The sequence below is a fragment of the Microtus oregoni genome, unplaced genomic scaffold (assembly GCF_018167655.1).
Source record: "Microtus oregoni isolate MIOR12 unplaced genomic scaffold, Mior012 000034F_ref0000314, whole genome shotgun sequence".
Lineage (NCBI taxonomy): Eukaryota > Metazoa > Chordata > Mammalia > Rodentia > Cricetidae > Microtus > Microtus oregoni.
This window is the reverse complement of record NW_024543093.1, coordinates 1,792,946-1,805,989: the sequence shown is the minus strand read 5'-3', so window position 1 is coordinate 1,805,989 and position 13,044 is coordinate 1,792,946. Positions and strand designations below refer to the sequence as shown.

General features: G+C 41.2%; 1 protein-coding gene across 1 annotated transcript in view; it reads right to left on the bottom strand.

The window, feature by feature from the left end:
* Positions 1–13,044, bottom strand: part of LOC121432455 (neuroblastoma-amplified sequence) — a 309,448-nt gene that overhangs the window by 264,686 nt on the left and 31,718 nt on the right. Inside the window, exon 10 of the mRNA XM_041630447.1 lies at positions 1,226–1,364. Coding sequence (XP_041486381.1) covers positions 1,226–1,364 — 139 coding nt within the window. The remainder of the gene's footprint in view (positions 1–1,225; positions 1,365–13,044) is intronic.

Genomic DNA, 13,044 nt, shown 5'->3' with positions numbered 1-13,044 from the left:
GGTCTTCCAATATGTTTGTATGACTGTATGGTTTTTTTCACACTCTGTCTAGCCTACTCTAATGCTACAGACTAACAGGGTGCTATACTTGGGATCTGGAAAGCACCTACGGTCTAAGTGTTAAAGGCTGGCTAGTGCCAGCATCAGTGCTATTGGGAGGTGGTGTTCCCTCCAGGAAGGGGTGTTGTAGAAGGACAGTGGGAAGGCACACCACCCTAGAGAGACACTGGGACCCTGGTAGACACTCATATCAAGGTCATGCTTTCTCTGACTCTGCTTCTCCCTGCCTCTCAGAGAGGCCATGAAGTAAGCACTCTCACATCATGTGACCCCATCACGAGCTACAATGCCACAAGAGAACCAAGCCACCATCAGCTGAAGTCTCTGAAACTGCAGGTCAAAATAAACTTATTTGGTCAAAGGTGAAAGGCTAACACAAGGAGAGTGTGGCACAAAACAGAGGTCTAATAAATGATAAAGAATGAATACGGAGCAATAAGGCATTTGCTATAAACACGGAAGGATGTATACAAGGTAGTTCAGAATGTGAACTGGCATGCTAGTCTCACTTGCTGGTTAGGTTAAGTGACATGGGCTAACCCAACTGAAAGCACTCTTAGGTGAGCTAGCCTGGGATAAAAGCACTCTGAACAGTTATCAACACAAAAACAGCATGCTAAATGTTAACGACTAAGTGAGAAAATATAAGTAATAAGACAGCAGACAGGCTATGCTGTTTTCTCTTTTTTACACTTTTGTATATTATTTGTGGGTGTGTACAGATATATGTGTGCACACAGGTCCGAGCCAGAGTGTACAAAAAAATAACTATGCAATCATTCCTCACCTTTTGCCTATGGACTCAGGCTGCCAAGCTTGTGAGACAAACAGTTACCTACACTTTTTTTCGATTATCTGAAAATATCATTACTAAAAGGGAAGTCAAGTTAAATTCAATACATTTTACTATATTTGATATATAGTAATAACAAATGATGTTTTAGTTATATTATTAATATTATTCGGGATATACTATTCATTGTTATTAATACATTTTAAGAACATTTTAGTTAGAGTTAATAAGCAAGTGAGAATAATAAAACACTAAGATCACAGAACCATTAATCTCCCTTTTGTGAGACAAACATTGCTGGTTATATCTTTCACAGGTTTCCTTGTCTAACACCAATTAGGAAATAGTCTAGATAATTGCACTACCACATACCTCAGTGACCGTATCTCCGCTGCTAGTAACTTGCTTATAATACGGTGAGCCTGAGAGGACTCTCCACGCAGAAAGGCCACAGCTAGAAGCTTTGGAAATGCCCAGTTCAGTAGTTTCACATCCACCAACCAGTAAAAGTCTAGAAATAACAAGAACAGAATTAATAAATTACAAATATGAACAAGGTAACAAGAAAACAGTGCAGAATTAGCCCCCTGAACACAGAAAGCTAAAATTGCTGCCATTATACCTAGATGATTACTATTCAAGAAAAGAAACCTAATGGTTTTTCAATTTGAACTTCACCTTCACTGATAGAGAAGCAAAAGGTAAACATTTAGGCACCTAAATGCATCCAGAAATTTAGAAATAAAGGGAAATGTCTGGAATTTGCAATGCAGCTCACAGACACTGGCGTTATCAAACCTAACAAGCATTGGCAGGAACCAGACACACACTCAGTGACGCCAACACCATACGCGATGCAATGTGGCCCAACTGCAGCCTTAGAAAGACGTGGCAGCAGCTGGGTGTGTGCCATGGGAAAGAGCACACGGCAGTAACTGCTCAGAGGTAAGAGGAGAGCCGCATGTTACTCATGATTCACTTCTGCCTGCCATACTCCATCAGCAAAGGACAGGCCAGTTACTAAGAGAGCAAACAATCTACTAAACACTAGAGAGTCAAAGATACACTATGCAGTCACAGCAAAACTGAGCTGGTAAACAATAAAAGCCAAGCCGCCACTTCTGCAGTTAAATCAGGGTCAGTACATCTGGCAGAATCCTGCATAGTAGCAGGATAGTGATCCTTACAATCACTTATGTGAGAGTGGGGGGAGGCACCAAGGTAGAGCCAGGAAGGTGATCAGTGGCTAAAGCACTTGCCATGCAAGCCTGATGTCCTGAGTTCGAACCCCAGACCCAGGCAAAGGTGAAGAGAACTGACTCCACAGAGTTGTCCCCTGACCTCCACATGTACATATGTATGCACATGTACAAATAATAATTACTAAACAAACAATGATAAAAACTCAAGGTGAAATTTTGATACGCTAACAGGAAAACATCCATTGTTAATGTCTTATCTGTCATCAACGACAAGAGACAACAGAAATAACAAGAAAAATAATCCACGCATTTCTTAATGGTTAAACTAATAATTATAAGAATGAAAAGAATTTTCATGTTTTAAGAGAGCCCACGACCAAAGAGAGTGGTTCCCTGGACCTCTGCTCACATGCTGTCCCCACCCCATCTACCACTGTCTCAAGTGACAGGACACTGTGTCAAACTCGGCCAAACCAAAACCAACAAAGCCTCCCCACCACAAAGCCCCCGTCTGGCTGAGACGAGAGTGAGCTTTCACCACACGGCCGCTTTGTTCTCGGCCACATTCAAGGGAAACCTACAACTTGAAACATTTGGGTTTTTGTCTGTCTGTCTGTTTTTAGTAAGGATAACACCGCATTTCATGAGGTTTATAAGATCTGGCATAACAAAAGGCTAAATTATAGAACCATATTAACTTATACTTTTTTTTGAGATACTTTACTATAAAGGCAGTGCTGACCTCTAGTTCCCAGTCCTCCTGCCCTGCCTCACAAATACTGGGACTGCAGACATGTACCACATTTAAGTTTATAACTGAGTAATATAAACTTATAAATATCAATAGCTTGACATCACATGATGACCACTTATATTTCACCTTTGAGACTAGTACAGGTATATACAAGGGTTGTCAAACAGAACTACTCTATTGTAAACACTGACACCTGAAACCCTAAAAAAAACATATATAGATCCACCAGAAAAGACAAAACAGACAAGATAGCCTGACAAAATTGGGAGCATGGGGTGGGGGGAAATGGAAGGGAGGAAGAAGGGGAAAGGGGAGGGGTGAGGAGAACTTGAGGGAATGGGATAGTCAAGAAGGAGGAAGGACAGAGATGAGAGCAAGGAAAGAGATAACTTGATTGAGAGAGCCGAGCCATTAAAGGGTTAGCAAGAAACCTGGCTCTAGAGAATTCCCAGGAATCCACAAGGATGACCCCAGCAAAGACCCTAAGCAATAGAGGAGAGAGGGCCCAATCTTGACTTGCCCTGTAGTCAGATTGATGAATATCTTAAATATCACCATAGAATCTTCATCTAGAAACTGATGGAAACAGAGGCAGAGACCTGCATCAGAGCACTGGACTGAGCTCCCAAAGTCCAGCTGAAGAGTGGGAGGAATGAGAATATGAGCAAAGAGGTCAAGACCATGACAGGTACACCCACTGAAACAGTCTACCTGAGCTAATGGGAGCTCACAAACTGCAGCCAGACTGGGAAGGAACAAGCACAGGACCAAACTAGTCCCTCTGATTGTGGTTGACAGTTGCATGGCTGGACAGACTGAGGGGCCACTGGAAACGACACCAGGATTTTATCCCTACTGCATCTACTGGCTTTTGGGGAACCTATTCTCTTTGAACGGGTACCCTGTTCAGCCTAGATATAGTAGGGAGGGCCTTGGACCTTCCCCAAAGCAATATGCCTTACCCTCTCTGAGGAGTGGATGGGGTTGGGTGGGAGGGCATGTGGAAGAAATGGGAGTAGGGGAGTGGAACTTGGATTGGTATGTATAATGAAAAAAAAGAGTTTTCTTTTTAAAAAAATAAAGGAAAAAAAGTAAAAATTAAAAATGTATCAGCAACCTAGCTTCTGTGCTAGGCAGCAAAGAGATGTAGATTGCCAATCAACTGCCCCCACATAGAAATTATCTTGGCTTTCCAGGTGGGTCCATGAAATCACAAGGATCCCAAGAGTGGAAGGAGCAAGCAAAAGTGTCTGGCTCGGAATGAAGTAATGTGTGACAGACTCAACTGGCTCAGGGCAGCTTTGCAGGTAGGCAGGCTAACAAGCCAGGGAATCTGGAGAGTCTAGGAAAGCCAGAAAACCCTCCATAATGGCCCTACTGGCACCTTGAGCAGCCCACCAATGCTCATTTCAACCTCTGATCTCCTGAAGCCAAAATCAGTGCAGCTCTACCAGCACATTCACGACGATATGGTAGAGCGGTCCCAGTAAACTACAGCACACCATGCTTCACCGCCAGTCCTAAAACCCCAACGACTATCAGACTCCAGTGCCACACGGTGCTTCTCAGCCCCCAGCTGCTTCCTAACTTGTTTCTGAACTGAGCCAACAATAATGCAGAAAAAGAGGGGGGGGAGGGAGGGAGGGAGGGAGGGAGAAGGTGTAAGAACTTCAAAACTGAGTAATAATCCTCCAGTATCCCAGCTCAGAAACCTATGACGTCAGGTAAGTACTCACTGAGAGAAACACAACTTCAGCCTTCGCTCACATCCTTTCTCCTGCTCTTTTTCCAGGCAGTACTAACTAGTTCACATCAGAAGATGAAGAGACAACAATTCGAGAGGGTGGCTGGAAGCTGACTGGACTATTTCTACTCCAGGCGAACACTCAGAGCTAAAATACAATTTTACTTGTTCCCCAAGGTCAAAGACACACCGGGTCTGCAGTCACAGTGACAGCACTGTACGTGTCCAGAGCACTCACTCTGTGCAGATCACTGCTCAAGTAAATATTCCCAACTACCATTACCCTCATAAATCTAACTACCAATCTGGAAAAAAAGTACAGATGAAAAAATTAAAAATACTTTAAATGATAATACAAAGCTGTGATCAACAAAATCTAAGGAGTGAGACTATAGAAAATAAAAGGCATGATTTCTTCAAGACACATGCAAACTTATACACACACATCAGCCCAAATCATTACATTAATTTTAACATCACTTTATTGATTCACAAGGTTCACAACACTGACTGAGAGCTAACCTGCAAGAGATTATGAAAATGAAAATCAAAGCAGGCCACTGCTTGGCTGAGTAAATAAATATTCCTCCATGTGACTGCAGCATTAGAGGAGGTTTCTAGGACAACAGACATGCTGAGGAGCAACATTGCACTGGTAAAGCCATGCTAATGGAGGAAAAGCCAGCCAATGGCAAGAAGAGGAGAGGAGTCTCAGGCCCAACATGATACACTCAGTAAATACCTGCCAGTGGCCTGCAAATGGAAAGCTCCTCCCTCCTCCTTAAACAGCACAGAACACACAGAGGTACCAGGGCGAGCCATCTCCACAATGACAGTCTTTACTATAGATTTCAACAGTAACAGAGGAGTATTTAAGGCAGGAAGGGGGTAGAGGCAGTGGGGATAGTGGGAGGTGGCAGTCGCACGCTCATTAAACAGTACAGGACAATGTGAACACAAGAGTATGGTAAAGCTCACCAACAAAAACTGTTCAAAACACCCATTAGAAAAGTGATACACTTGAAGAAAGAAAGCAAGACAGCAAGTTCTCTGTTGAACTATCAACATGTGAATGACACAAACCCTTCTTAAATTAATATACAAAGTGCAGGCACTTTCAAAGGAAATACTAGCAGAATTGTTCACGGAACTGAACACACTGAATTACATGGGAGAGGGGAGTGCCAACTCAATCCACATGGGGCAATCCACCCTGCCAAGCTGGGTTTGGTGCGTCTCAACTTGAGATCATTTCCCTGCCTTTGTGTCATTAAGACATCCACACAGACAAGGGTGATGATGCATTCCTGGAATAGCAATATTCGTGAGGCTGAGGCAGGAAGATGGCAAGTTTGAGGCCAGGCTGGCCTAGACAGCAAATTCCAGAACAGCTTGAGCTATACATACTGAGGAAAAAAAAACATTTATATATATATATATATATATATATATATATATATATATATATGCATATGTGTGTATATGTATGTAACACATATGTGTGTGTGAATAAAGATTCTACTTAAAATTTAAAACTTGTATTTACAGATTAAAAAATTGTAAATGGGGGAAGTTTATAACATATAAAGTTAATAGTACATCTGTATAAAGGATTTAAAAAGATCCACCACCAATTCAAAAGAATAATGGACAAGGAATAAATAAGCAATGGAAAGACATAAAAGAAATCCAAAGACCAAATGTGCAGATTTATACCAACCCCCCTCAAAGGTTTAGTAAGTCTTACAAACTGGTGAGATTACATTTACAGTGAAAATGTTTACCAATGTGAGAAAGTTTGTGGACTTTCTCAAAAGATTGTAGTTTGTAGAAACTACAATCATTATTAGTGTGGCTCTGTTTACAATGTAAAGTGGAAAAATATTTTTTTAATATAATAAAAGGTCACATGCTAAAATCATGAAAGCTAAGCTGGCTCTGAGATTTAGAGCACTGGTTGCTCTTCCTAAAGACCCTAATTCAATTCCCAGCACCCACATGGCAGTTCACACTCCAGTCCAAAAGGATCCAACACCCTCTGCTGGCCTCCATGGGTGCTGCATGTACACAGTACATAGGAATAGGTGCAGGGAAGACACATCCATACACACAAAATACAATTCAAAGAAATATAAACAAAGTCATGAAAGCTTCCTCTTGGAGGGTTAAATATAAGAAGCAGGAACTTAATAGCTATAGCTTGAGCATTCTCTGACTTAACACCAAAACTGCTATTAAATTTTTATAGAAATTAAGTCTACAAACAGGCAATAGGTAGGAAATAATTTATAGACTAATGTCCTTTTCTGCTTCGTTAAGTTCCTCCACCAAGAATACTCAGATGCAGGGCATAGGCAGAGGGGTCAGGCTGAGGTTTACATTCAAAGTCATATGTAATACTGTCATATATACGACAACCATATTATCATATAAATATATTTATGTAACTGAATTATATAAAGATAAATGTTAAATGTTTAATTATAAATAAAACTCTAAAGCACATGATTCACAAAGCTGCTTTTCTTTCTTTACCTTGCTTTAAGTAGATTTATTTTTATTTATTTTTTGTTTTTTACTGTTTGAGAATTTCATACACAAATATAATGTTTTAAGCAAATCCACTCTCACTCCCCTCCAACTCCTCCCATACCCTCATCGCTTTTCCCTCCCAAATTCATGAGCTTTTTATTTAACCCACCGGGTAAGCATAGTACTGCTAGCATGTGCAAGGGTGTAAGGCCACCCACTGGAAAACGGGCAGCCTACCATGGGCCATTTCCAAATAAAACTCATTCTTCCTCCCCAGTAGCCATCAAGTACCAACAGCCCTTCAGCTGTGAGTAGGATGCTATGAGATCCTCCCTCATCCAGTCCAGAACTGTGGCTGACTTGGTCTTATGCAGAGTCACAGCTGCTGTAACAAATTCCTGTCTCCTACTGCTGTTCAGTGAGCCAAGAAACCATTCTGGGTGGGTCAGAAGCCCTAGGAGACAACTCTGCTACTATTCAGCTAAATAGACACTAAGCTAAGCTAAGTGTGACCTAAAGAATTATCTTTACACCCACGTGTTAGTGCAGCTCTCATCATCAGAGAAGCTGACTCACAGAGATTCACAGAGGCTCAAAAGGCAGAAAATAAGAAGCTATAAAGTGTTCAGCCTTAGTTGGAACATCTACATTATACGGCTCTCCCTAAGACTCAGGGTCATCATCGGAAAGGAAGCAGAAAGAATGTAAGAGCCAGGAGTCATGAAGGAATGCCACAAACAGCGCTTTCCGGGCCGCAGCACTCATCAACAAAACTACTTTTCATTCACAAAAACAAGATGGAGAGAGAAAGGCTCTTTCTTAATAATCTTCAATATGAAATCATGTAGGTATTAGCAGAAACTATCACAATTTTGGGACTCAAGGCATGAAGCTCAAAGACCTTTGCACAAATGTATGTAATCTGTAGACATGGCTTTCTCATTAATTTTGTATATGAAGTGTTCAGGAAGTAATTGAAGGACTGTCAGACAAGGCCATTTCTAACTCTCCTAACAGCAATGAGTACCTAAACTCTCCCATTTCACAGTCAATGTGTATCAAGTGCACAGCCTGCTTAGCAGGTTTGCATTCTGTTATGTACATTCCTTGCTTCTCTTACACAGAAATGAGCAGGACCCAATCCACTGCAGATGAAGTTATTAGTAGCCATTAGTAACCACTAGCTACTGTTGCACAGAACCTTGGCAGCCACCTTAGAGCTAGGTACAAAACTGCATCAGAGGGACAAGGGCATAAAGAAAGACGTTAGGGAAGGCATCACAGGGATGCAGCCTTTGAAAAGTTCCCAGACAGACAAGTGGGTTAAGTTATAGCACTCAGGCCAAGGGAACATGCTGCATAGTACAGCTAGGCTGCAACGGTGCACGGAGGACTTCAGGAAATGCAGTGAGTGTCTGCAGTCTCTAAAGAACAAGTGAAGAAACAGGAGACGAAGCACCCTTAGCCTCCCAAATATTTAATCATGATCTCTTCCTTGAGCACTTAGCACAATGCACTGCAGCAGTTAATCAAATCATAATTCTATCACTGAGCTGGAGCCATTTGGGGTGTCCACTTCATCACTGTATCCTTTACAGCATTTACCCAGTGTGCTTCACTCTGGAAAAATCTATCTAGGAAGTTTGTTCAAAGAACTGTAGCTGCACAAAGATAAGACACAGTCTTCGTCCTTGGCTTAACCTCTCTAAGCTGCAACTCTCCCACCTGAAAAATGAAGAGTTTAACCAATGACAGATGAAGGCTATTCCAGCTCTAATGCTCCAACTCTCAAAGTCAGAGAAAGAACACAGGTTCCAGAAAAAAAAAAATAAATGAATAAAGTGACACTGGGGAAGAAAGTACACACACACACACACACACACACACACACACACACACACGGGGGGGGGGGGGGGGCGGTAAGGAGCCGAATTAACTTGAGCTTAAATAAAGCAAGGGGGCAGAGAACAGGGTCAGCAACAGAGAAGCAGGCACAGCTGCCTGAGAAAAGGACAGGCAGGTGATGCAAGTCCTTCAGTACCAAGACTTTATATAATGCTGATGAAGAGTCACACTGAAAAAGCATTTCAAGAATTAGAAATGGCTTATTAAGGGTCTTAATTCTAGAAATGTTGGAAGAATCTGCCATCTAGTGGTGTAAAATCCCTTCTGGCCCACAAAAAAAAAAGAAATAACCAACAGTTCCTGGTGTTGTATATTATATACAATGACCAGAATGCACACAAAAATGAAACAAGGAAAGAAAAAGATACTCATGGCCCAAAATTTTAAAATACTTAAAGAACTGGAGGAGCTCAATGGTGGAGCACTTGTTTACCAGACAGAAGGTATGGGGCTACATCTCAGCACCATTAAAAAAAAAAAAAAAAAAAGACCAGACTTGTCAAAATAATAAAAGGCTCAAAAGTATATAACATCATATTTCATATATGTACACACACACGAACCCATTGTTCCTCTCGAACAAAACTAAGTAAAATTCCTATAAAATAAGTCAAGGTAAGTCTTGCAGTTCTTCATTCACTCCCAAAATAAGCAAGAGGCAGCATTCAGAGCACAGAAAGAAATTCAGTTTGGCCAAGTTAATTTCTCTGGGAAGGAGGGAAGGAAGAAGGGAAGGAAGGAGGGAGAGAGGGAGAAAGGAAGAAAGGGGGATTATAGAATGGCTCTTACATCTACACAAGAAAATATAATCAAAGCACAAAAAATATTCCTCAAGATTAGTAAAATCCAGACATTAAAAAAAATGCCAAGTTAAATCAAAACACTCAAAAAAACAAAAGACAAGAATGGAAGATGGGAGGGAGGAAGGGAGGGAGGAAGGGAAGGAGGGGGAGGGAGGGAAAAAAATCATGAGATCCAAAGCAACAATCAAGCAGCAGAGCAGCATCAGCCCCATGAAGCTGAACTCTATCACAAGAACCAACACAGCCTACCAAGGAATCTCCAGAGGAGCAATGACAAGGGAGGGGGTCCCAAACTGATTCCCATTTTTTATTTCAATAATAGGCCAAGGTCAAGCCACAACTGCCAAAAACTTACCACCATTACCATATATCACCAATCATACACTATTCCTCACCACAAAGATAAAGAGGCTAACAAGTTGTAGCCTACTTAGCTGGTATCCATCTGGAGACCGCTAATGACCAAACTCTGCCAGCATAGTGAGTTACATATTCAAAATATTTTGATCAAGCGAAAAAACAAACAGAAACCCATCCGGAATAACCAAATCAGCACCCATAAAGCATAGCTCTTCAGCGTTCAACACTCCACTATTTGAAAGTGTTCCCTACTTCCCTAACGACTATGTGTGTCCTCTTCCACCTTCAAAGCCTCCTAGAATAGCACGGCCCCGACTACTGTGTGGTAAGGGACAGATTTGACATAACTACTCTTCAGCATTGCAAGTCACCCTTAGCTGATGATTATCCACTTCAAGACAAGCTGATGTCCTATCTATTGTCCTCTGTAAATGCTGTGTCAAGTTTGGCTTAAGACAACATTCACTTCGAGAACAGTATATTTTCAATCATCCAAAGGCTTGAGCTCTCCTTCTGCACAGCTCTGACTTGCATTATTCATCAGTCAGGTACTTCCCACGGACTGTATGAAAGACAAGTGTTACAGATAAGATGTTCAAATGAAAACCAAAGGGCCTCTTTTTTATTCAACTATTTATAAGGAATAGTGCTATGGCTTGGATATGGTTTGATTGTAACCCAAGGCTCTGGTTCTATGGGTTGAAATTTGATCTCTATTGAAAAGTACTAAGAGGGTAAACAAAATTAACTTAACTATATTGCTAAGAGATGGGGGCTTTTATGATATGAGGAATAGATAAAACAATTAGGGGAACCTCCATTTGGGAAATCTCCAAACCTAGTGGTAGCGAAACCAGATGGTGGCTGGGAGCTTTCTTCCCTCTTCCTCTCTCTCTGTCCTACCCCCAACTCCCCTCCTCTCTCTCTCTCTCTCCTGCCCTCTTTCCATGAAAGGTCACAGGATTCCAGCATGAAGTCTATCTACCCAATAATGCCGACGGACCTTAGACCTTTAGGACTCTAAGCCAAAATAAAGCTCTTTTCTAGAAAGAAAAAAAGAAAGGAAAGATGGAAAAAAGAAAAAGAAAGAAAGAAAGAAAGAAAGAAAAAAGAAAAGCACACTCGGGTATTTTCTGACAGCAAGTACAAATAGACTGGCAAAAACAGCTTATTCCAGTATGACATACATCCTGAAACTTCATGATATAGCCGAGCGGGCGGTGGTGGTGCACGCCTTTAGTCCCAGCACTCGGGAGGCAGTAGCAGGCAGATCTCTGAGTTCAAGGCCAGCCTGGTCTATAAGAGCTAGTTCCAGGACAGGCTCCAAAGCTACAGAGAAACCTTGTCTCGAAAAACAAAACAAAAAAAAAAAAAATCATGATATAGAGGATCTAAAATCTAAAGAGGTCAATACTACTAAACAGTAATTTTGTAGTTAACAACACCTGATAGAAATTCAAAGTTGAATAGAACAAATTTTTGCATACATGTATTTACAATTCAATTAAATTAAGAACAAAAGCAAAAAAAAAAGACTATACCCTGTTTAAAGTATTCAGTGTCATTTAAAATGTATATTAAACAGTATTTTAAAAAAAAGAAAAGGAGGAGAGTGGTGGCACACAGGGTAGATGGAGAAGGGGAGCAGGGATGAGAAACTCTGATTGTTTAAGGAGGATCAAGTATACTTCTTGGGTTGGCTTAGATATGGAGGGGAAATAAACAAGCATGACCATAGAGTGTATTCCCAAGATGCCCAATTAATTCCTGTTTTATGTTACCCAATTCACCACCTCAATTTCTCTTCTTGAACAAAGCTTGCAGCACCAGACAACACAGTGAATTTCATAAAAACCATGAGTTCGTATGTTATCAATTCATTCCAACTCCTCTATGGCTGATTTATTGTGCACTTATAAAACCCTCGCAGGTGATGAATGTCACATGCTCATATTACTACAGAAGGAGAAAACAAACAAAGCTGTGATAAATATTTCACCTTCTTTCATTTAAAAAAAAGACCACACAATGAAAATATAAACCACAAGGCAAATGTTTTATCATTCCCAGTGGGATATTTACATTCATCCCTGCTTGACAGCAATTCTCCACCAGGAACATCAATGCCATCCATCTCTGAGCCAACTGCTCTTGGGAGTTACCTTTGACTGTAGAATCCAAAAGAGCATCTCCTTCACTGAGAGAATATGCTGAACTTTCTAAAACTCATTAAGCAGACCACTACCACTAAAACAGTAGTTAGGTGCTTAGATTTTTGTATCATGGTGTTACAGACATGCACCACCATTTCTGGGTTGGTAATTAACAAGAATTTTTAACTAACCAGAGAGTAAATTTTAAAAAGAACATATGTCACCCTAATTGGCCTACAAAGTTCTACATGATTTGGCACTCAGCATTAGGTTTTGACCTCAGGTCATTAATCTACTAGTCAGCTCGTGCCTTTCAAACCCGCCTCCCTGCTCTTCCTAGACAACACCAAGGGCATTACCAAGTTAGAGCTAGCTATTCTGTCTGCATGGAACCCTCAGGTCCTAGAAATCCAAAAACAACTACCCTCACCTTCTTGCTGGTCTTTGGTGAGGTGTCATTTTTTTGTCAACGGAGGTAACCTAGACACATTTTTGTTGGGTTTATTATTATTATAATTACGTGTGTGTGTGTGTGTGTGTGTGTGTGTGTGTGTGTGTGTGTGTGTAAGTACAATGCCGCAGCACAGGTGAGGACAGCAGAGGGCAGTTTGTAGGAGTCAGTCATCTCCTTCCACCATGTCAGGGTACTCCAGTCATCAGGTGTCATGATAAGCACTTGGCCTGCCCACACATCTCACCAGCTAGACACTCTAACCTGCCATCTGTTCTTTACTCTCC